Source organism: Mixophyes fleayi, unplaced genomic scaffold, assembly GCF_038048845.1.
Source record: "Mixophyes fleayi isolate aMixFle1 unplaced genomic scaffold, aMixFle1.hap1 Scaffold_2132, whole genome shotgun sequence".
Lineage (NCBI taxonomy): Eukaryota > Metazoa > Chordata > Amphibia > Anura > Limnodynastidae > Mixophyes > Mixophyes fleayi.
Window position 1 is genome coordinate 33,740 of NW_027446326.1, and position 26,253 is coordinate 59,992.

The window sequence follows — 26,253 nt, forward strand, 5'->3', positions numbered from 1 at the left end:
CACACACACACGGTACGACATCACCGTGACACAATCTACCTCACACACACACACACACACACACACACACACAGAGAGAGAGAGAGGGTACGACATCACTGTGACACAGCCACACCCACACCCACCCACCCACACAGAGGGTACGACATCACCGTGACACAATCTACCTCACACACACACACACACAGAGAGGGTACGACATCACTGTGACACAGACACACACACACACACACAGAGGGTACGACATCACCGTGACACACACACACACAGAGGGTACGACATCACCGTGACACACACACACACACACACACACAGAGGGTACGACATCACCGTGACACACACACACACACACAGGGTACGACATCACCGTGACACAATCTACCTCACACAGTTAAATCTGTCACATACGGTGAATGAAGAGTGGAAATCTTTTCATCTTCATGTGCTGGATCCTTTCATGTGCTATACAGCCAAGTCTATCATTCAGAACAACTATAACATACCTCTATATGTACACACCTGGGTTTTATAGAACTTGTATGCAATGCGAGTCACGCATGACACACGGCATGTGGATCAGACATGTTGATCCTGTTGGTCTCTTTATTGTCCACTCTGAACAGACAAAACCCACCTCCCCGTCACATGGCTATTATGGTCCAGACCCTCAGAGAGCAGCCAACTCTCTCCTATCTCTGTAGTTTATGGACTACTACACGAAGGGTCACCAGTCCTGTCCATGTTGTGGTCCCAACCACTAGTTGATATAAATCCGATGGAAGTCGTGTGCTCCAAAAGCTGCGTTGCACTTGGGACATTTACGTTGCCTGGAGTCATATCGGGTCTTCACGCACTCAAAGCAGAAGACATGAAAACACTTGGTGAGAACAGCATCCTTCTTGCGGGTGTTGCAACACGGACAGGTGAGACGGGCCTACATGGAAAGTATATTTAGACAGCTCAGTATCTGCGGGTCATGTTCCACAAGCAGTAATCACAGAGAAACAGACTGTTACAATATAAATCATAATGTACTGTACATGCCATTAGTGCTGGTCCAGATACTTCCAAAATAACACCATATTCTTTCCCTTATCACTGTGTCACCATCTCATTCTCCTCTCACCCCGACCACCGTGTCACTACCTCATTCTCCTCTCATCCCGACCACCGTGTCACTACCTCATTCTCCTCTCACCCCAACCACCATCTCATTCTCCTCTCACCCCGACCACCGTGTCACTACCTCATTCTCCTCTCACCCCGACCACCGTGTAACTACCTCATTCTCCTCTCACCCCGACCACCGTGTCACTACCTCATTCTCCTCTCACCCCAACCACCGTGTCACTACCTCATTCTCCTCTCACCCCAACCACCATCTCATTCTCCTCTCACCCCGACCACCGTGCCACTACCTCATTCTCCTCTCACCCCGACCACCGTGTCACTACCTCATTCTCCTCTCACCCCGACCACCGTGTCACTACCTCATTCTCCTCTCACCCCGACCACCGTGTCACTACCTCATTCTCCTCTCATCCCGACCACCGTGTCACTACCTCATTCTCCTCTCATCCCGACCACCGTGTCACTACCTCATTCTCCTCTCATCCCGACCACTGTGTCACTACCTCATTCTCCTCTCACCCCAACCACCGTGTCACCATCTCATTCTCCTCTCACCCCGACCACTGTGTCACTAACTCATTCTCCTCTCACCCCGACCACCGTGTCACTACCTCATTCTCCTCTCACCCCGACCACCGTGTCACTACCTCATTCTCCTCTCACCCCGACCACTGTGTCACTACCTCATTCTCCTCTCACCCCGACCACCGTGTCACTACCTCATTCTCCTCTCATCCCGACCACCGTGTCACTACCTCATTCTCCTCTCACCCCAACCACCATGTCACCATCTCATTCTCCTCTCATCCCGACCACCGTGTCACTACCTCATTCTCCTCTCACCCCAACCACCATGTCACCATCTCATTCTCCTCTCACCCCGACCACCGTGTCACTACCTCATTCTCCTCTCACCCCGACCACCATCTCATTCTCCTCTCACCCCGACCACTGTGTCACTACCTCATTCTCCTCTCACCCCGACCACCGTGTCACTACCTCATTCTCCTCTCATCCCGACCACCGTGTCACCATCTCATTCTCCTCTCACCCCGACCACTGTGTCACTACCTCATTCTCCTCTCACCCCAACCACCGTGCCACCATCTCATTCTCCTCTCACCCCGACCACTGTGTCACTACCTCATTCTCCTCTCACCCCGACCACCATGTCACCATCTCAGTGTCCTCTTACCCGACCATCGTGTCACCATCTCATTCTCCTCTCATCCCAACCACTGTGTCTCCATTTAATTCTCACCCGACCACTGTGTCTCCATTTAATTCTCCTCACCCGACCACTGTGTCACTACCTCATTCTCCTCTCATCCCGACCACCATGTCACTACCTCATTCTCCTCTCATCCCGACCACCGTGTCACCATCTCGGTGTCCTCTCACCCCGACCAATGTGTCACTACCTCATTCTCCTCTCACCCCGACCACCGTGTCACCATCTCATTCTCCTCTCACCCCGACCACTGTGTCACTAACTCATTCTCCTCTCACCCCGACCACCGTGTCACTACCTCATTCTCCTCTCACCCCGACCACCGTGTCACTACCTCATTCTCCTCTCACCCCGACCACCGTGTCACTACCTCATTCTCCTCTCATCCCGACCACCGTGTCACTACCTCATTCTCCTCTCACCCCGACCACCGTGTCACTACCTCATTCTCCTCTCATCCCGACCACCATGTCACCATCTCATTCTCCTCTCATCCCGACCACCGTGTCACTACCTCATTCTCCTCTCACCCCGACCACCGTGTCACCATCTCATTCTCCTCTCACCCCGACCACTGTGTCACTAACTCATTCTCCTCTCACCCCGACCACCGTGTCACTACCTCATTCTCCTCTCACCCCGACCACCGTGTCACTACCTCATTCTCCTCTCACCCCGACCACCGTGTCACTACCTCATTCTCCTCTCATCCCGACCACCGTGTCACTACCTCATTCTCCTCTCACCCCGACCACCGTGTCACTACCTCATTCTCCTCTCACCCCAACCACCATGTCACCATCTCATTCTCCTCTCATCCCGACCACCGTGTCACTACCTCATTCTCCTCTCATCCCGACCACCGTGTCACTACCTCATTCTCCTCTCACCCCGACCACCGTGTCACTACCTCATTCTCCTCTCATCCCGACCACCGTGTCACTACCTTATTCTCCTCTCACCCCAACCACCATGTCACCATCTCATTCTCCTCTCACCCCGACCACCGTGTCACTACCTCATTCTCCTCTCACCCCAACCACCATCTCACTCTCCTCTCACCCCGACCACTGTGTCACTACCTCATTCTTCTCTCACCCCAACCACCGTGCCACCATCTCAGTGTCCTCTTACCCGACCATCGTGTCACCATCTCATTCTCCTCTCATCCCAACCACTGTGTCTCCATTTAATTCTCCTCACCCGACCACTGTGTCACTACCTCATTCTCCTCTCACCCCGACCACTGTGTCACTACCTCATTCTCCTCTCACCCCGACCACCGTGTCACTACCTCATTCTCCTCTCATCCCGACCACCATGTCACTACCTCATTCTCCTCTCATCCCGACCACCGTGTCACCATCTCGGTGTCCTCTCATCCCAACCACCATGTCACCATCTCGGTGTCCTCTCACCCCGACCAATGTGTCTCCATCTCATTCTCCTCTCATCCCAACCACCGTGTCACTACCTCATTCTCCTCTCATCCCGACCACTGTGTCTCCATCTCATTCTCCTCTCACCCCGACCACCGTGTCACTACCTCATTCTCCTCTCACCCCAACCACCATCTCATTCTCCTCTCATCCCGACCACTGTGTCACTACCTCATTCTTCTCTCACCCCAACCACCATGTCACCATCTCAGTGTCCTCTTACCCGACCATCGTGTCACCATCTCATTCTCCTCTCATCCCAACCACTGTGTCTCCATTTAATTCTCCTCTCACCCGACCACTGTGTCACTACCTCATTCTCCTCTCACCCCGACCACCGTGTCACTACCTCATTCTCCTCTCATCCCGACCACCGTGTCACCATCTCAGTGTCCTCTCACCCCAACCACTGTGTCACTACCTCATTCTCCTCTCACCCCGACCACCATGTCACTACCTCATTCTCCTCTCATCCCGACTATCGTGTCACCATCTCATTCTCCTCTCACCCCGACCAATGTGTCTCCATCTCATTCTCCTCTCATCCCGATCACAGTGTCTCCATCTCATTCTCCTCTCACCACGACCACTGTGTCACTACCTCATTCTCCTCTCACCCCGACCACCGTCCCTTCATCTCATTCTCCTCTCATCCCGACCACCGTGTCACTACCTCATTCTCCTCTCACCCCGACCACCGTGTCACTACCTCATTCTCCTCTCACCACGACCACTGTGTCACTACCTCATTCTCCTCTCACCCCGACCACCGTCCCTTCATCTCATTCTCCTCTCATCCCGACCACCGTGTCACTACCTCATTCTCCTCTCACCCCGACCACCGTGTCACTACCTCATTCTCCTCTCACCCCGACCACCGTCCCTTCATCTCATTCTCTTCTTATCTTGATCACTGTGTCACCATCTCAGTGTCCTCTCACCCGACCATCGTGTCACCATCTAATTCTCCTCTCACCCCGACCACTATGTCTTCATCTCATTCTCCTCTAATCTCTATCACCACCTCACTCTTCTCTCACCCTGATCATCGTGCCCCTGTGTCCCTTTCTCATTGTCCTTCAACCTTGATCTCTTGTCCAGGCCCCCCATATGTTTTTCCTTTCACCTAACCACAATAGCCTGTGACTCGTGTGCTGTAGCCCATGTTCCTCACATCTTACCCTATATTCTTTAATCTCTTCCTGCAGGATTTGGTCAGCATCTGCATAAACTTCCATCTTCTTCTGTTTTTCTAGCTTTCTGCGCAACCTTGAGATCTCTTCCTGTATAAAGACAAGAGTGTTAGCGGGAGGTGGCTGGTGGAGGTGGAGAGGGACATCCACATGTATGCCGATACCTGCGCTCTCTTTAGGCTGAATGATTCCTTTTCCTTGGCAGTACGGTTGTCACACACAAAGCTCTGAGTGTCTCGCAGAGTGCTCACAATGTGTTCTAGCTGAACTTTAAGGTCTTCTGAAAGCTGAGCCGCTTCCACTGCCTATGAGAAAATATAGCAACAGCTTAGAAGATAACTGCAACCTTCCCTGCAAACTACTCAATCTCAGGCTGGCGGAGATAATGTTGTGCGATGGGGGAGGCTGGTGCATGGACACTGTACAATATAGGCACCTTCCAGTTGTGGTGCATGTAACAGGAGAGATACTGAGCAGTAGACATCTTCCTGTTCCTCTCCTGTGACCTACCCAGATAACACTCTAATCCATCCTCAGCGCTCTGCCTGTTACCCAGCCAGCCAGAGCCAACGTAAGCGCTAAGAAGTATCCAGCCAGGGTAACCAGCAGCAGCTACACTCCACCCAGAAACATGAGGGGCTCCAGGCGCCCCACTCATGTGTGAATACCCTGTGATCTGTCACTCGCCTTTCTCTTCTGTATCTCTAGCGCCTGCGTCCTGAGTGTCAGCTCCTTCTCTATGGAAGCCAGTGAAGTGTGCAGAACGCGCTCTCTCTCCTCCAACTTCTGCACCTGTAAGAGCTGAGCGTCCACCTGCAGGAGAGACGGCACGTCACATGGCGTCACACATACATAAACATGTGTCATTAGATGGTCAGCGAGGGTTACCTGCGTCTTCAGCCCCTGCACCTGATCCGCCAGCTCCTCCTTCTCCTCTCTCAGCAGTTTGTGGATTTGGTTGGATTTTATCCGCTCGGACATCAGCTTGAAATTTGCATCGTCTTTTTCTCGCAATTGCTGCATCAGGCGAATGTTCTGTTCCTGCATATCCTCAAATGCCTGTCCTGTCACGTCCATCTCCGATAGCAGAGCCTCTTCTTCCTGCGCGCCAAGAACACAAACCGCACAACACAGTTACTATGCTGTACAAGACGTTACACCCTACAGTCACCTCTCACTGTTATACACCCTACAGTCCCCTCTCACACTGTTATACACCCTACAGTCCCCTCTCACACTGTTATACACCCTACAGTCACCTCTCACACTGTTATACACCCTACAGTCTCCTCTCACACTGTTATACACCCTACAGTCACTGCACCTCTCACACTGTTATACACCCTACAGTCACTGCACCTCTCACACTGTTATACACCCTACAGTCACCTCTCACACTGTTATACACCCTACAGTCTCCTCTCACACTGTTATACACCCTACAGTCTCCTCTCACACTGTTATACAACCTACAGTCTCCTCTCACACTGTTATACACCCTACAGTCACCTCTCACACTGTTATACACCCTACAGTCACCTCTCACACTGTTATACACCCTACAGTCACCTCTCACACTGTTATACACCCTACAGTCACCTCTCACAGTGTTATACACCCTACAGTCACCTCTCACACTGTTATACACCCTACAGTCACCTCTCACACTGTTATACACCCTACAGTCGCCTCTCACACTGTTATACACCCTACAGTCGCCTCTCACAGTGTTATACACCCTACAGTCGCCTCTCACAGTGTTATACACCCTACAGTCCCCTCTCACACTGTTATACACCCTACAGTCTCCTCTCACACTGTTATACACCCTACAGTCTCCTCTCACACTGTTATACAACCTACAGTCTCCTCTCACACTGTTATACACCCTACAGTCACCTCTCACACTGTTATACACCCTACAGTCACCTCTCACACTGTTATACACCCTACAGTCACCTCTCACACTGTTATACACCCTACAGTCACCACTCACACTGTTATACACCCTACAGTCTCCTCTCACACTGTTATACACCCTACAGTCACCTCTCATACTGTTATACACCCTACTGTCACCTCTCACACTGTTATACACCCTACAGTCTCATCTCACACTGTTATACACCCTACAGTCCCCTCTCACACTGTTATACACCCTACAGTCCCCTCTCACACTGTTATACACCCTACTGTCACCTCTCACACTGTTATACACCCTACAGTCACCTCTCATACTGTTATACACCCTACAGTCACCTCTCACACTGTTATACACCCTACTGTCACCTCTCACACTGTTATACACCCTACAGTCACCTCTCACACTGTTATACACCCTACAGTCACCTCTCACACTGTTATACACCCTACAGTCACCTCTCACACTGTTATACAACCTACAGTCACCTCTCATACTGTTATACACCCTACAGTCACCTCTCACACTGTTATACACCCTACAGTCCCCTCTCACACTGTTATACACCCTACAGTCTCCTCTCATACTGTTATACACCCTACAGTCACCTCTCACACTGTTATACACCCTACAGTCACCTCTCACACTGTTATACACCCTACTGTCACCTCTCACACTGTTATACACCCTACTGTCACCTCTCACACTGTTATACACCCTACAGTCACCTCTCACACTGTTATACACCCTACTGTCACCTCTCACACTGTTATACACCCTACAGTCGCCTCTCACACTGTTATACACCCTACAGTCGCCTCTCACACTGTTATACACCCTACTGTCACCTCTCACACTGTTATACACCCTACTGTCACCTCTCACACTGTTATACACCCTACAGTCACCTCTCACACTGTTATACACCCTACAGTCACCTCTCACACTGTTATACACCCTACAGTCGCCTCTCACAGTGTTATACACCCTACAGTCGCCTCTCACACTGTTACACACCCTACAGTCACCTCTCACACTGTTATACACCCTACTGTCACCTCTCACACTGTTATACACCCTACAGTCTCCTCTCATACTGTTATACACCCTACAGTCACCTCTCACACTGTTATACAACCTACAGTCCCTCTCACACTGTTATACACCCTACAGTCCCCTCTCATACTGTTATACACCCTACAGTCCCCTCTCATACTGTTATACACCCTACAGTCGCCTCTCATACTGTTATACACCCTACAGTCGCCTCTCACACTGTTATACACCCTACAGTCCCCTCTCATACTGTTATACACCCTACAGTCCCCTCTCATACTGTTATACACCCTACAGTCACCTCTCACACTGTTATACACCCTACAGTCTCCTCTCCCACTGTTATACACCCTACAGTCTCCTCTCACACTGTTATACACCCTACAGTCTCCTCTCACACTGTTATACACCCTACAGTCCCCTCTCATACTGTTATACACCCTACAGTCCCCTCTCATACTGTTATACACCCTACAGTCGCCTCTCACACTGTTATACACCCTACAGTCGCCTCTCACACTGTTATACACCCTACAGTCTCCTCTCACACTGTTATACACCCTACAGTCACCTCTCATACTGTTATACACCCTACAGTCGCCTCTCACAGTGTTATACACCCTACAGTCACCTCTCATACTGTTATACACCCTACAGTCGCCTCTCACAGTGTTATACACCCTACAGTCACTGCACCTCAGCGCTACAGGGAGCAGCTGTAATCCCCACACAGAGTGTGGATTATAATCATCATCATCAAGGGGCGTAAAGCAAAAAAAGGAGTAAGGTAACTGCTGGACAAACATAAGGTAAATACTGGCACCTTTTTCATGTACCACAAATACTTGATAGATTTAGGTTTACACTGAAATTTTAAGTTGATCTAGGACATGTCCTACCCCAACTATAAATCTGTTCTCACATTTTAAATTTACCTCCCCTCCAATGCAACATGGTTTTGCCCAGGTGAAAAGTTACTCCTTTGTTATGGTTCACTCTCCTTAATGACTCAGGCCCAGAGAGTATTCTGGTAATGAGATGAATCCTCATGTTCTAGTCTTGTTCAAATCCACAATCATCTCACTCACCTGTTTGGTAGCGCTTAGTTTCCTCTGTAAGTGTTCAATCTGTTCCTCAGCAAGTTTGATCTTCCGTAAAGCTTCCTCATCAGCCAGTTTCTTCCTCTCTCTTCGATCCTTTTCTTCAAGGGCCTGCACTCGTACCCGAAGCTCCTCCACCTGGCAATAACAGAGTGTAGCGTGAGAGACGTTCCCCCACCTGATAGAAAGTGTGCAGTGTAATATACAGAGTGTAGTGCAAGACACCAGTAGGAGGCGCTGCAGACGCACCTCGGCTTTGGTCTTTCTCTCAGCCGCCATTAGTTGTACTTTGTCTCTCTGCTCCTTTGGGGCAGATTTGTACATATCAAGCAGCAGTTTCATCTCCTTCTGGCTTTCCTGGGCCTTCCTGTAGGATAAAGGACAAGAAGGAAAGATAGAGAACTGTAATGGAGGGAGTCCGGATTTGGTAGTGATGGAGAAAGCGGGTAAAGGGAAGGTGGTGAAGATAAGCGGGGGAGGGGCAGCGAGGCACAAGATAAGCGGGGGAGGGGCAGCGAGGCACAAGATAAGCGGGGGAGGGGCAGCGAGGCACAAGATAAGCGGGGGAGGGGCAGCGAGGCACAAGATAAGCGGGGGAGGGGCAGCGAGGCACAAGATAAGTGGGGGAGGGGCAGCGAGGCACAAGATAAGTGGGGGAGGGGCAGCGAGGCACAAGATAAGCGGGGGAGGGGCAGCGAGGCACAAGATAAGCGGGGGAGGGGCAGCGAGGCACAAGATAAGCGGGGGAGAGGCAGCGAGGCACAAGATAAGCGGGGGAGGGGCAGGGAGGCACAAGATAAGCGGGGCAGGGGCAGGGAGGCACAAGATAAGTGGAAAGGGGTAGGCAATGGGCTAGTGGTTAAGTGTGACAACGGGTAATAAGGAGGTGGTGAGGAAGAGGAACCCAATATCACAAGGTGAGTCTTACTTGAGTTCTGCTCTCAGCTGTTTCAAGATGTCGGAATCCTTCCTTTTACTCTCATCCGTCTTCTGCTTGTCTCTCTCCCGCTCTCGTTCCTTGTCTCTATCACGTTCTTTCTCTCGCTCCCTCTCCACTTCCCGTTCACGCGTTTTACTGCGCTCCGGCTCCTTTCTCTGTTCCTCTTCCTCTTTCTTCACTTCGGGAGTAGTAGGAGTCTCTGGCTCACGTGTCACGACGCCAGGCGGTTCTCTCTTGACGTCTGTCTCTTCTTCTTTCACAACGGGGGTGGTCACCTCAGCACTGGAAAGTCCGGGTGCTGGGCATGGGGGAGCCCCCACCTGTAAACGCATCTACAGAGAAAGGAAGAGGCAGAAGAGGGTAAGGTATACTCTCTGACCCGTCTCTTTGCACCAAAAGTCAACAGCATTACAAAATAGGAAACATTTTCACTTGCTGAATACCTTCTGTTGGAGCCTGTGATTTCAGTTACCGGCAACAACTAGGTGGCATGACAAAATGTGACACTATAAAACTTAGTGAGGGTATATGAAAGGGCGATCCTGTGGCAGTCTGACCGATCTGTAAGTAGTGGCCCCACAGAAATACCCAATTCCTGCTGACAGCAGGCGGAAGAGAAGCCTCGAATGTGCGCAAGAATGTGTAACGACAAGGACAGCAGATAATGCAGCATAATGGTGCGGAACAAATGCGCTCAATCAATACGTAGACAGAACGGGCCACCGTACGGAACTCAGCTGGTGTCACCCGTCTCTCGTATATATTCCCCCTTGCTTCTCATCTATCTATCCCCCCCAGTCTCTTTAGCTGGTGTCAACCTGGTCCCTCATCTAACCCCCCTGGTCCCTCATATATCCCCCCTGGTCCCTCTTCTAACCCCCCTGGTCCCTCTTCTAACCCCCCTGGTCCCTCTTCTAACCCCCCTGGTCCCTCTTCTAACTATTTAGCCACTATTCTTCCACAACCCCGGTCTCTTGTCCATCCCTCGGGTCTCAGCTTTTCTCCAGTCACTACGATGGAGGGAATAAACTGTCCGGTGTTCCAACAAGCACCACAGCAGCACCCAGAGGTAAGGAGTACTGGAAATTCGATTTGGCGTGAGACTCAATAGTAAAACCTCCTATCCGAGACCGGGGCGAGAGAGAACACTCCACTCTGCCACTGAAGTAAAAGTAAAACCATGGTCCAAGCTGATCTTCGTGACAGATCTTGGGATCAGCCTGGATTGATTAAGTGGACAGGGGGCTGGTTTAGCACCCCAGCAAGTTGTGTGGAAGCTGTATAAGAACCAAGGTAAAATGTACCACCACTATTCCTCAAGGTGTGCAACGGCTCTATTAAGAGAATATGGGCATCACTACTCCGAGAGATCCTGCTTTGTTCTTGTGAACTTCATTTTATAGACCTAATACTCTAGTCCATCCCCAGACTGTCCTGCATTGCGCTCAACATCCTGCCTCAGCGCTCCGTCTGCTACCCAGCAGTCCTGATCCAACGTATTCTGTCAGGAAGAATTAGCCAGAGTAAGCAGCTACACATACTACCGAGGAACGCAAGTTGTTCCAGGTGAAGGAGTCTGGTGGAGAACAGCGAGTCCATTCCATAACCGGGGCACCGCACTGGGGTGCAGCTGACCCTTACAGTCGGTATCAGGCTAGGGGCCCAGCAGGAGTCGCCAATGTCAACAGGTTACTGACTGATGGCAAAATACCAAACATACTTCTAACTGACAGGGTGGCAGAGTAAGCCCATCCTGCCCCTCACCTTGCTCACCTCTCCTTGAGCATCTCGAACCTTGCGCTTGTATCGCTGAACATCTCCCTTCAGTTGGTGGTTGTGATTCTGTAGACTTCCAATCAAATGACGCATCTCACGATTAATGGGACCTAAAAGATAGGGGCAATGTGTTATTGCCACCGGTAAGCCACCATTAGCTTTTCCAAGCCTTGGTTTCACTAATTTACCTGCTTGTTCATTGGCAGCCAGATTCTGTTCAAACTCGATCCTCAGCATTTCATACTCCTTGCGCACCTGGGCCAGAGTGTCCTCCAACTGAATCACCTCAGTCCGCAGTTTCTTCTGAACAGACAACTCTTCACTCTGGGTAGACAAAGAACACGTAAGTTCTCATGGTAAGGACAATCACAGAACCCCTCAAGTATCCCTTTAAACAACAAACCTCCATGCGCTCGATCTGTCTCAGGTGACTGTTCTTAGTGTTGAGGAGAAGAGCTCGGGCCTCGTCCAGTTGTGTTTTCACTTGCAAGGATTCATTATACAAGAGTGAAAACTGAGACTGCAGACAGCGGAAGTCTTGTGTACCTCTCACGGCCTCCTCAGGGAGGGTCCGCAGATCCAACTGGACAAGGACAAGCATAGTAAACCATTAGTTTGGGCCCCTGCGGTTTTTCACCTCTCACTCAACAATCTTGAAGTACCTTTAACTTCTCCTTGAGTCGAACTGCTGCCTGTAGCTCATTCTGGAGCTTCTCCAGCTCACACATGCGGTTATTGGCCAGTTCTTGGTTCTCCTCTAGTTCAGCATTCAGCATCTCAAACTGTATAGAGGAAAAGAATGACAAAGTGACTGTTACTTCCAGGGTGACAGGTGAGAACGTGGAGGGAGTACAAGGTGCAAGGTTGGAGAGAGAACCCATTAACTCCATATAATACTGAAGCCAAAGCAGGTCAACAAGGCCTGTTGTACATTACCTTCTGCACAGTCAGAGTAGTCTGTCCTCCCTGGAAACTTCCAGAACTCCCCGAAATGTGATATCCTGAATTCAGCTATTTAAGAAGAAGCATGTGAGTGCCGTAGAGAGACACGGGTATACAAGGAGAGGTACGAGTACACAGACACGGGTATACAAGGAGAGGTACAAGTACACAGACACGGGTATACAAGGAGAGAGGTACGAGCACACAGACACTGGTATACAAGGAGAGAGGTACGAGTACACAGATATAGGTATACAAGGAGAGGTATGAGTACACAGACACGGGTATACAAGGAGAGGTACGAGTACACAGATATAGGTATACAAGGAGAGAGGTACGAGCACACAGATATAGGTATACAAGGAGAGAGGTACGAGCACACAGACACGGGTATACAAGGAGAGAGGTACGAGCACACAGACACGGGTATACAAGGAGAGAGGTACGAGCACACAGACACGGGTATACAAGGAGAGAGGTACGAGCACACAGACACGGGTATACAAGGAGAGAGGTACGAGCACACAGACACGGGTATACAAGGAGAGAGGTACGAGCACACAGACACGGGTATACAAGGAGAGAGGTACGAGTACACAGACACGGGTATACAAGGAGAGGTACGAGTACACAGACACGGGTATACAAGGAGAGAGGTACGAGCACACAGACACGGGTATACAAGGAGAGAGGTACGAGCACACAGACACGGGTATACAAGGAGAGAGGTACGAGCACACAGATATAGGTATACAAGGAGAGGTACGAGTACACAGATATAGGTATACAAGGAGAGGTACGAGTACACAGACACGGGTATACAAGGAGAGAGGTACGAGCACACAGACACGGGTATACAAGGAGAGAGGTACGAGCACACAGACACGGGTATACAAGGAGAGAGGTACGAGTACACAGACACGGGTATACAAGGAGAGGTACGAGTACACAGACACGGGTATACAAGGAGAGGTACGAGTACACAGACACGGGTATACAAGGAGAGAGGTACGAGCACACAGACACGTGTATACAAGGAGAGGTACGAGCACACAGACACGTGTATACAAGGAGAGGTACGAGTACACAGACACGGGTATACAAGGAGAGGTACGAGTACACAGACACGGGTATACAAGGAGAGGTACGAGTACACAGACACGGGTATACAAGGAGAGGTACGAGTACACAGACACGGGTATACAAGGAGAGAGGTACGAGCACACAGACACTGGTATACAAGGAGAGGTACGAGTACACAGACACTGGTATACAAGGAGAGAGGTACGAGCACACAGATATAGGTATACAAGGAGAGAGGTACGAGTACACAGACACTGGTATACAAGGAGAGAGGTACGAGCACACAGACACGGGTATACAAGGAGAGAGGTACGAGCACACAGACACGGGTATACCAGGAGAGAGGTACGAGCACACAGACACGGGTATACAAGGAGAGGGACGAGTACACAGATATAGGTATACAAGGAGAGGGACGAGTACACAGATATAGGTATACAAGGAGAGGTACGAGTACACAGATATAGGTATACAAGGAGAGGTACGAGTACACAGATATAGGTATACAAGGAGAGGTACGAGTACACAGATATAGGTATACAAGGAGAGGTACGAGTACACAGATATAGGTATACGAGGAGAGGGACGAGTACACAGATATAGGTATACGAGGAGAGGGACGAGTACACAGATATAGGTATACGAGGAGAGGGACGAGTACACAGATATAGGTATACGAGGAGAGGGACGAGTACACAGATATAGGTATACAAGGAGAGGGACGAGTACACAGATATAGGTATACGAGGAGAGGGACGAGTACACAGATATAGGTATACGAGGAGAGGTACGAGTACACAGATATAGGTATACGAGGAGAGGTACGAGTACACAGATATAGGTATACGAGGAGAGGTACGAGTACACAGATATAGGTATACGAGGAGAGGTACGAGTACACAGATATAGGTATACAAGGAGAGGGACGAGTACACAGATACAGGTATACAAGGAGAGGTACGAGTACACAGATATAGGTATACAAGGAGAGGTACGAGTACACAGATATAGGTATACAAGGAGAGGTACGAGTACACAGATATAGGTATACAAGGAGAGGTACGAGTACACAGATATAGGTATACAAGGAGAGGAACGAGTACACAGACATAGGTATACAAGGAGAGGAACGAGTACACAGATATAGGTATACAAGGAGAGGTACGAGTACACAGATATAGGTATACAAGGAGAGGGACGAGTACACAGACATGTACCTGCTCTAGAGCCTCTGCTAGGTGACGATTGAGCTTCTGCTCGTGTTTGCGCAGTTTCTCGATGTCCCACTGCAGATCTTCAATGCTCCGCTCCATCTCGGACACCTTTGTTTCAGATGATATGACTCTGTCTTGCAGTTCATGATGCTGTTGCAGATTCACAGTAGGTTAATATAATACACTAAAACACTGTACTACTGGAATAAACAAGGTTAGTAAAAAAAAAACTGAATTATACTTATTTTAATCCATGTCTCCGAGTCCTTTGCGGGGAATGTTGGAGACCTTGAATATATAGAGGCGCAGCCAGGAGATATAGAGATTATATATATATATATATATATAACATAGGGGAGGAATACACTGTCCTCCTACAACAATATTGTCAGGACATTAAAGGAGATCAAAAGGGAATATAAAAATCCTATTTTGTTTTTCATGCAATTGGGGGTGTTCCAAAAGAGCTTGGATATGTTCAGAGCTGCCTCTAAGGGTGCAAATCACCTTATGTCCAAAACTAGCATCACTGGAAGCACATTAAACCTATAAAACTCTGTAAACATGAGGACAGAGTACCGTGGATGCCACTGCTCAGCCCAGGGCTCTGGTGTAATATAATAATATAATTATCGATGTAGCCTTGACGCATTACTGAAGTAATCCACCCAGCAATCATCATCGTCATTTATTTATATAGCACCACTAATTCTGCAGCGCTGTACAGAGAGCTCACATCAGTCCCTGCCCCATTGGAGCTTACAGTCTAAGTTCCCGAACATACATACATACATACATACATACATACATACACACACACACACACACACACAATATGTCAATATGTCAATATGATAGCAGCCAATTAACCTACCAGTATGTTTTTGGAGTGTGGGAGGAAACCGGAGCACCCGGAGGAAACTCACGCGAACACATTGAGAACATACAAACGCCACACAGATAAGGCCATGGTCAGGAATTGAACTCCTGACCCTAGTGCTGTGCGGCAGAAATGCTAACCACTGACCCACCGTACTGCCCAGAGCAATGGTTCGTTAACGTGCCAGTCAACCTCTCTGGTGGCCATCATAGAGGATCAAGAGGTACTCCGACGTGCGCACATCATGAGTTCTATGAACATACGTCCGCACAGCCGATAATATCCAGAAAATGAAGAGAGCCCTCTTCTTCCAGAGACTTACCACGGTCAAAGGCCAGAAGCCCGGCCGGGACCCAAAGGCCATTGACCATGTGCATTCAGCGGAACAGGACTGTTCCTCAGGATTCCACTGAAACAATGGACAAGTGCGGCTAACAGAGCGCACAGCTACGACTAGGCCAACCACCTACATCAGGCTGGTTCTGCCAGATTGGCTGCAGGATCCTCAGTAACTGACCTTCAGACTACACATACGGCATCTAGATATACAAATATGCCTTCAGCACTCTATTCAGGAAAAAGGTATATTCAAATTTTGTGTAACTATCATATATATTATAATAAATATCTACTGTGAACAATGTTTCTCAAAGTCAGATCAGTAGTAAGGTTCAAAAAATGAACTGGCGTACGGTGTCCAGCCTTTGTATAGTTCAGGGAGACCTGGATATGATTTGTTTCGTTGGGTGACTTTACCTATTTGTTGTAAACTCCCCGCTTGTTGTTTTATCCAAATCCAGCAAATAAATGAGATCATGTGGTGTTAGGAGATTCACTCCCATAAATAAGGGGTTCGGAGTACGTCTGTAACCGGAATGTTAATCCCCAGGTTCCTATTGTATCCTGACGTCACTGGGCAGGAGATATTTATTATAATACAAATGATAATTACCACACACAATGTGAATATACTTTATTCCTGAATAGAGCGCTTAAAGCATATTTGTATATCTTCATGTTGTTGAGTTTGGAAAGCTGCTGAGAGCGGCCATCAGCAACATAACGGTACTTATCTGTGATAAGACATAATGTGCTGACGTTTACCACCTCACCCTGCTGCAGACATCACAAAGCTATTAGGAGGGTAAACGGAGACACAACTAGATAGAACTGTACCCGCTCTGAGGGTCTCTCCTCCAGTATACTGTAGGTTGTTGTGTAGATTCACCTGTAAAGCAATGCGATGGTGCTTCTCCTGTAGTACAGTGGCCAAGTCCTGCAGCCTGTTGTTCTCATTAATCAGATCCTTGTTAAGAGTCCGGAGTGTTTCATCCAGCTGATCAAAGTCTGCCAGGCAGAAAAAAAAAAGTTAGATGGTAGATGTATGGAGCTGGAGGGGGGGACCGTCAGAGCGCAGGCAGGAGGGGAGGGGGGGGAAGGGGACAAGCAGAGCACAGGTGGGAGGGGGATGGGGCAGAGCTCAGGTGCAGGGGGAGGCAGCGGCACAGCGCAGGTGGAAGGGGGGGATACACACAGTGGTGGTGGAAGGGGGGGGGGCGCACTGGCAGAGCACAGGCGGAAGGGGGGTGGGACCGTCAGAGCGCAGGGGGAAGGGGGGGGGAAGGACTGTCAGAGCGCAGGGGGAAGGGGGGGTGGAGGACCGGCAGAGCACAAGCGGGGGGTGCGGTAGAGCTCAGGTGCAGGGGGGGGGGGGGGCACTGACAGAGCGCAGGTGGAAGGGGAGAGGGGGGGGACCAGCAGAACAGGCAGGAGGGGGGACACGCACAGTGGAGGTAGAGGGGAGTAGTGAGTAAAACAGGAACACGGTCGGTACGGCAGGGGAAAGCCATTGAGGAAGTGAGAAGATGTTTGATATTGTAGAAGGAAACATCGTGACATTGTTAAAACAATAATTCAACTTCATATTTTTGCAGGGGAATTCAATTTACGATGTGTTACTCATTAAAGTAACACGGCCCGCGCACTATTACCGTTAGTACGGGAATTTTAACGCAGATTTCTGCTTGTTGCTCTCAGAGCTGTGAGCTAAAACCAGTGCTGAAATTACTGTACTAGCAGTAATAACGCGCACTATTACCGTAGTAACGTTAATAGTGTACGGGCTGCGTTACTTTCATGAGTAACAGTCAATTGAATTCCCCCCATTGAGTCAGTGACCTCCTTTATCCTGGGAGCATTACGGCCACAATCTGCTGATAGGATTACTGTCCCGTAGAAGGCAGATGGATTACATACATTATTATATGCATCACATACAATATATCTGTAAACTAGAGAGAGGCGATACCTTTAATGGCTCATTACAGCAAGCGGCCAAGCCTGGAGATTAGACAGGTACACTCCTCTCTGATTATAAATTACCCATAACCCATCTCACCAGCATTATGGATGCGCTCGCACAGGTCCTGCATCCTCCGGTGAAGCTTGTTTGAGGTTTCCACGACACAGGACACGGCCCGCTTACTAAACTCCATGCGCTCCTGCAGCTGCAGCTCGATCTCCTCCGTGGTACTACATGCCAACGTGGCCAGGAAGTTTAGAGAGGACTCGGGCAGAACCCCAGAAACAGCGGGTGGTGGTGGAGCCGAGGGAGGTTCAGGGGAGTCTGCAGGAAACAGAGTACATAAGGAGAATGAGGACAGGAGGTGCAACAGCGCCCCCAGAGGACACATCATATTGTACTTTGTGAGAAGAATAGGGCATAATGGAATTATATATTTGTTACTTTGATTACATAGAAATCTGGGATCAATCATGGTTATATAATTAGTAATACTGAAGTTCAATCCTTCATAAACTCTAATTACACTAATGACAAGGTAACACAAAGCCCTCAGTGGGACACTCGCCGATGTAACCTCACTTGGGGGAAATATCCTTCCTGACCCCAAAAATGGTGAGCGGATAAATTCCCTGGATATAGTACAAAAACAAAGCTTTGTTCTTAATCATGAATCCAGCTTCTCATTTTACCTAATTGCTGCTCCACTCGTCCTTTATCTAGCAATATCCAACGGAAGCCAAATCTAAATCTGGTCTGATTAGCTGGACCATAATAAAGTGTTGTAAATATTACCCTGTTCAGGACCACGCGTTTTCCCCATATCACACCAATTGTCTCTTTTTCTCCTTCCACCAGCTAGAACATGATCAGGACCACGCGTTTTCCCCATATGACCACACCAATTGTCTCTTTTTCTCCTTCCACCAGCTAGAACATGATCAGGACCACGCGTTTTCCCCATATGACCACACCAACTGTCTCTTTCTCCTTCCACCAGCTAAGAACATGATCAGGACCACGCGTTTTCCCCATATGACCACACCAATTGTCTCTTTTTCTCCTTCCACCAGCTAGAACATGATCAGGACCACGCGTTTTCCCCATATGACCACACCAATTGTCTCTTTCTCCTTCCACCAGCTAAGAACATGATCAGGACCACGCGTTTTCCCCATATGACCACACCAATTGTCTCTTTCTCCTTCCACCAGCTAGAACATGATCAGGACCACGCGTTTTTCACTGTAGACAAATTCTGTTTATTCACCAGGTATAACTTTGTCTCACAGTCTAAATTTTACTTCGTTTTCTTCCAAGGCAAATTATACTTTTTTTTAGCAGCATTTTATTTAAATTTCATTATTAGAGAAAAATATTATTTTGTGCAGTTCGTGTGTGCCACAAATAAATGTCTACATTGATTCTACAACTTCTAGCCTTTATAGACGTGTGTATCTTATCAGAATTTACACTAAACTAATGTGTTGAAACCAATGCACACAAATTGTGTGTCTGAGTGTATTACACTTCTTTAAGTCCCTAAAAGAGACAGATATGATGTGACACACACTGTAACAGACGTGTAAGGTCCAGAGGGCCCTTATGGGTGTCCCTCCTCTACGGAACGGCTGGTGATAAGCCCCCCCGAGGTGGGCAGAAGAGTGAAAACCGGTAACTCCCCTACGTGTGCTTCATATGTATCATTGTGCAGGAACTAGAGACGGGAGTGTGTGTTGTAGTCCGGGGCCATAAGGTTAATGTTATTTGTTCTCTAGTCTGGGAGAGCCTTCATGTATTTGTATTACAAGGGTCATCGCATCTGTGTCCTAAGGTGAGCCTTCGGATCTCTGGATTTTGCGCAAAACTAAGAGGACCCTTGAAGTTCAGATGAGACGTCATGAGATTTATCTCTGGCTGACCCCAACCCTGTTCCAGTTGAGCAATACATCTACGTGAATGGACCATTCTCCCGGATGGACCTTGTTGCAGCTGAGGTACTCCAGTTCTCCACATGGCGTTCCACCCAGGATATGATCTGTGCCGTCTCCTGCACGGACATGGCCCTGCGTGTCCCCCATGATGATTCAGGTAGACCACCGCTTTTGTACTGTCAGATTGGACTTTCATGGGCTTTCCGGGCCAGAACCGAGACCTGTACAAGTGCTCTGTAGATCGCTCTTAAATCCAGGACATTTGATGGGCAGTAATGACTCCTTGTAAGAGCTAAGGGTCGGCAGAGTCAGCCCATCCGTTCACAAATACATTTTTCTTACATAGATAATTGAACCTCTGACGAGACTTCTCCTGTGCTGCTCCCCACTTATGGAATGCCCTACCACACCCAATCAGACTCTCCCAGTCTTCAAATCTGTAGACATTTGCTCCTCTTGTTTCAGCTGTGCCCTCTGCTAGTTATAATGTATTCTCTGTACTGAGCAGGTCGCCCATACACTTTGTTTTCATGTCTGCATTTATTTTGTCTACCCTGTATGTCCTGTTTCATGCATGTCCTGTTTTCTCTAATGTACGGCGCTGCAGAGCACTGTGGCACTGGTTATTAAGGACTCATACAAAATGAAATGTGTAAAAACATAACAAAAAAACAAAACAAAATAAAGACCAGAAAGACCAGAATGAAATCTTATGTAGGAATGACAGTTTAACCCTTGTTGGTCTCTCCGCAAAGTTACAATAGAAGCAGCCGTCTTTCTTTACTCAGTATTAGTACTTTTCTGAGCCCCCACCTCTCAATTGTTTGATTAATTCAAACAGGTTAAAGGGATATTCTGACTTATCCTTAAATCCTATAACCAGAGCAATTGGAGGAAACACACACAGGAGACAGAACCTCCACTAATAGCTTAACCATTCCCACAAAAAGTAAGATTGGCTCAGTAATAGCCTGATGCTAGGCACTTTTAGCCAGAGAAATAATTCCACAATGCTAAACATCAAATTATTCTTATAAAAAGAATGGACAAAATACAAACTGGCCACCACCCACAGCCCAGGCCCACCCTGCGGCACCATCCTAGAAAACAGACGACCGCCCAGGCCCACCCTGCGGCACCGTCAAAGAAACCGGACGAGCGCACAAGCCCACCCTGCGGCACCATCCTAGAAAACAGACGACCCCCAGGCCCACCCTGCGGCACCGTCAAATAAACCGGACGAGCGCACAAGCCCACCCTGCGGCACCATCCTAGAAAACAGACGACCGCCCAGGCCCATCCTGCGGCACCGTCAAAGAAACCGGACGACCGCACAGGCCCACCCTGCGGCACCATCCTAGAAAACAGACGACCGCCCAGGCCCATCCTGCGGCACCGTCAAATAAACCGGACGACCGCACAGGCCCACCCTGCGGCACCATCCTAGAAAACAGACGACCCCCAGGCCCACCCTGCGGCACCGTCAAATAAACCGGACGAGCGCACAAGCCCACCCTGCGGCACCATCCTAGAAAACAGACGACCGCCCAGGCCCATCCTGCGGCACCGTCAAATAAACCGGACGAGCGCACAAGCCCACCCTGCGGCACCATCCTAGAAAACGGACGACTGCCCAGGCCCACCCTGCGGAACCATCCTATAAAACGGAAGACCGGACAGGCCCACCCTGCGGCACCGTCATATAAACCGGACGACCGCACAGGCCCACCCTGCGGCACCATCCTAGAAAACGGACGACCGCCCAGGCCCACCCTGCGGCACCAACATACAAAACTGGCCACCACCCACCTCCTAGGACAACCATGCAGCACCAACCTACGAAAAGGACCAGACTTGAAGTAAGAGGTTTCGGTCTACGTGCCTTCTAGGTGAAGTTTAACCCCATTACAGACCTCTATATACCCTCAAAAGCAAAGGTAGAGGGAGGAGAAAGTCTGCAAAGATGAAAGATGAAATTGTAGCTAACCACTATGAAAACAGAACCACGGCTAAAACGCCCACATTTCCACGGGGAAACGTCTATGTCTAGAGATATTTCCACAATAACCTCAATGCTTCCTGAGGACAGTGTCAGAAGGGATCTGACTTACATGACACTCACTATTGTGTAATCATGATGTGTACTTGGTTTAGTTCAGAAACATCACATTTTATTACCTTTGCTATCAGTCCCCTCTGATGGGGGCAGGCCCTTCACTCCAGTCTCTGCCTCTATGGTACTGTCCTTCTCTTCTGGCGATGGATCGGGGACATAGCTCTGGAAAGCTGCTTCACTGTCGTAACGCTTCAACAACACCTGCACATTCTCATCCAGCTGTCCATGGGAAAGGACAAAATGTATGAATGTCGGAGAATAAGGCTGAACGCACACACTACCAGCCTGCTCTCCTATCACACGCAGAATACATAGCCAGTTTCCCCATCACACACACACAAAAAACTTGCCCCCCCTCCCACTAACACACACTACCAGCCTGTCTGTCAGTGACCACACAGCAATCACAGGCTCCTCCACCAAGACTCAGTGCGACTTCCTCAACAATCACAGGCTCTTCCACCAAGACTCAATGCGACTTCCTCAACAATCACAGGCTCTTCCACCAAGACTCAATGCGACTTCCTCAACAATCAAAGGCTCTTCCACCAAGATTCAATGCGACTTCCTCAACAATCACAGGCTCTTCCACCAAGACTCAATGCGACTTCCTCAACATTCACAGGCTCTTCCACCAAGACTCAATGCGACTTTCTCAACAATCACAGGCTCTTCCACCAAGACTTAATGCGACTTCCTCAACAATCACAGGCTCTTCCACCAAGACTCAATGCGACTTCCTCAACAATCAAAGGCTCTTCCACCAAGATTCAATGCGACTTCCTCAACAATCACAGGCTCTTCCACCAAGACTCAATGCGACTTCCTCAACAATCACAGGCTCTTCCACCAAGACTTAATGCAACTTCCTCAACAATCACAGGCTCTTCCACCAAGACTCAATGCGACTTCCTAAACAATCAAAGGATCTTCCACCAAGATTCAATGCAACTTCCTCAACATTCACAGGCTCTTCCACCAAGACTCAATGCGACTTCCTCAACAATCACAGGCTCTTCCACCAAGACTCAATGCGACTTCCTTAACATTCACAGGCTCTTCAACAAAGACTCAATGCGACTTCCTCAACAATCAAAGGCTCTTCCACCAAGACTCAATGCGACTTCCTCAACATTCACAGGCTCTTCCACCAAGACTCAATGCAACTTCCTCAACAATCACAGGCTCTTCCACCAAGACTCAGTGCGACTTCCTCAACAATCAAAGGCTCTTCCAACAAGATTCAATGCGACTTCCTCAACAATCAAAGGCTCTTCCACCAAGACTTAGTGCGACTTCCTCAACAATCAAAGGCTCTTCCACCAAGACTCAATGCGACTTCCTCAACATTCACAGGCTCTTCAACCAAGACTTAGTGCGACTTCCTCAACAATCACAGGCTCTTCCACCAAGACTCAATGCAACTTCCTCAACAATCACAGGCTCTTCCACCAAGACTCAGTGCGACTTCCTCAACAATCAAAGGCTCTTCCACCAAGACTCAGTGCGACTTCCTCAACAATCAAAGGCTCTTCCACCAAGACTCAATGCGACTTCCTCAACAATCACAGGCTCTTCCACCAAGACTCAATGCAACTTCCTCAACAATCACAGGCTCTTCCACCAAGACTCAGTGCGACTTCCTCAACAATCAAAGGCTCTTCCACCAAGACTCAGTGCGACTTCCTCAACAATCAAAGGCTCTTCCACCAAGACTTAGTGCGACTTCCTCAACAATCAAAGGCTCTTCCACCAAGACTTAGTGCGACTTCCTCAACAATCAAAGGCTCTTCCACCAAGACTTAGTGTGACTTCCTCAACAATCAAAGGCTCTTCCACCAAGACTCAGTGCGACTTCCTCAACAATCACAGGCTCTTCCAACAAGAGTCAATGTGATCTTCTCAACAATCACAGGTTCATTTACCACTACTTAGTGCGACCTCCTCAACAATCAAAGGCTGTTCCAAATAAACTCAATGTAACCGTCTCAACAATCAAAGGCTTTTCCACAATGAATAAGCGTGACCTTTTCCCACAATCCCTCAGCATTTACACTCTGTACTCTCCCACCACCACCAAGTAATAACCACACACACACTACTTTACCAACACCACCAAGCATGATGTTCTATAAAATTCCTTTAATGTTTACCCATTGATCTCTGTTAATTGAACTCACCCGGCTCCAGTAGCGGTTGACTATTAGAAGGGTAGCATCATCCGTGGCTTGTCTTTTCTCCAATTTCTCTATCTTTTCTCTAAGTTCATCTTCAAATCCCTGTCGCTGTTCAAGGCGCTCTGCCAGCTTCTTGTTCTTAAACTGCAAAACCTTCATATCCATTTCCTCCTGCAGGAAAAAAGAATCAATGTCAAAGGAAGATAGAGAGCTAAATCACAGTGTCGTAATTAACACATAGTTTCAATAATGCTCCGGAGCAATTTCCATCCCCCTATGGAGGGAGGGAGACCTTGGTGTCACATAGTAAGCACTGTCTCTATCACCCTGTGGAGGGAGGGAGACCTTGGTGTCACATAGTAAGCACTGTCTCTATCACCCTGTGGAGGGAGGGAGACCTTGGTGTCACATAGTAAGCACTGTCTCTATCACCCTGTGTAGAGAAGGAGACCTTGGTGTCACATAGTAAGCACTGTCTCTATCACCCTGTGGAGGGAGGGAGACCTTGGTGTCACATAGTAAGCACTGTCTCTATCACCCTGTGTAGGGAAGGAGATCTTGGTGTCACATAGTAAGCACTGTCTCCATCACCCTGTGTAGGGAAGGAGTAGTAAGCACTGTCTCCATCACCCTGTGTAGGGAAGGAGATCTTGGTGTCACATAGTAAGCACTGTCTCTATCACCCTGTGGAGGGAGGGAGACCTTGGTGTCACATAGTAAGCACTGTCTCTATCACCCTGTGTAGGGAGGAAGATCTTGGTGTCACATAGTAAGCACTGTCTCCATCACCCTGTGTAGGGAGGGAGACCTTGGTGTCACATAGTAAGCACTGTCTCTATCACCCTGTGTAGGGAAGACCTTGGTGTCACATAGTAAGCACTGTCTCTATCACCATGTGTAGGGAAGATCTTAGTGTCACATAGTAAGCACTGTCTCTATCACTCTGTGTAGGGAAGATCTTAGTGTCACATAGTAAGCACTGTCTCTATCACCCTGTGTAGTGAAGATCTTGGTGTCACATAGTAAGCACTGTCTCTATCACCCTGTGTAGTGAAGATCTTGGTGTCACATAGTAAGCACTGTCTCTATCACCCTGTGTAGTGAAGATCTTGGTGTCACATAGTAAGCACTGTCTCTATCACCCTGTGTAGGGAAGATCTTAGTGTCACATAGTAAGCACTGTCTCTATCACCCTATAGAAGGAGGATACCAGGTGTTAATGTCATTACTGCCTAGATCGGTTGATATATGCTGATTGCACTAACCGTTGAAGAGATGCCTCCCAGGCGGATGGGCTCAATAAGTGTAGTTGGGGTCTTCTCCTCATGATTGGGTTTCTTCTCTGGGGGACCTGAAGTCCCGTCCCCTGATGCTCTCTTACTCCCAGCAGCAGACATAACTGTCTAGAAAACGATATCACTCTTCGGACAGACAACCTCTCTGTAGCATTAAATACGACTCTCAGACCTATACAGTGTAAGAAAAAAGACCATCACTGATATCGCATACAACAGTCCATGAATGTCTCTATTCAAAGGTTGCATCATCCCTTACTGCCACTCATTCAGCAATTACATATTCACTGTCACTATCATCATCACCATTTATTTCTATAGCGCCACTAATTCTGCAGCGCTGTACAGAGAACTCACAATCAGTCCCTGCCCTATTGGAGCTTAGAATCTAAATTCCCTAACATACACACAGACAGAGGGAGAGAGGGAGAGGGAGAGACTAGGGTCAATTTAATAGAAGCCAAATAACCTATCAGTTATGTTTTTGGAGTGTGGGAGGAAACCAGAGCACTCAGAGGAAACC

General features: G+C 48.7%; 1 protein-coding gene across 4 annotated transcripts; it reads right to left on the reverse strand.

Annotated features, from left to right (window-relative positions):
• Positions 1–568: 568 nt before the first annotated feature.
• On the reverse strand, positions 569–25,916 carry LOC142121723 (E3 ubiquitin-protein ligase BRE1B-like). 4 transcript variants are annotated; one of them, XM_075194199.1, is made up of 19 exons: positions 25,701–25,916; positions 24,439–24,606; positions 22,321–22,477; positions 18,305–18,532; positions 17,135–17,253; positions 15,030–15,176; positions 12,724–12,798; positions 12,450–12,569; positions 12,191–12,370; positions 11,976–12,111; positions 11,776–11,897; positions 10,000–10,343; positions 9,321–9,438; positions 9,060–9,209; positions 5,883–6,095; positions 5,678–5,807; positions 5,159–5,295; positions 4,983–5,084; positions 569–934 (listed from the first exon to the last, which is right to left on the reverse strand). In XM_075194199.1, the coding sequence occupies exons 1-19, from the start codon at positions 25,830–25,832 to the stop codon at positions 758–760; spliced, it is 2,955 nt and encodes a 984-aa protein (XP_075050300.1). In that variant the 5' UTR covers positions 25,833–25,916; the 3' UTR covers positions 569–757. The 4 variants fall into 4 exon arrangements, with proteins under 4 accessions (XP_075050300.1, XP_075050299.1, XP_075050298.1 ...); XM_075194198.1 differs by having other exon boundaries at positions 5,159–5,299; positions 5,682–5,807; positions 25,701–25,915; XM_075194197.1 differs by having other exon boundaries at positions 5,678–6,095; positions 11,785–11,897.
• Positions 25,917–26,253: the final 337 nt, after the last annotated feature.

What these genes read in the sequence shown, in the direction of transcription:
- LOC142121723 (XM_075194195.1), bottom strand. Translation starts at nt 25,832, where the DNA reads ATGTCTGCTGCTGGGAGTAAGAGAGCATCAGGGGACGGGACTTCAGGT. An exon ending in TAGCAGAGGCTCTAGAGCAG is followed by an intron (nt 12,799 to 15,029) that starts GTACATGTCTGT and finishes CTTCTTAAATAG; the next exon opens with CTGAATTCAGGATATCACAT. An exon ending in TCAGCCTAAAGAGAGCGCAG is followed by an intron (nt 5,085 to 5,158) that starts GTATCGGCATAC and finishes GTCTTTATACAG; the next exon opens with GAAGAGATCTCAAGGTTGCG.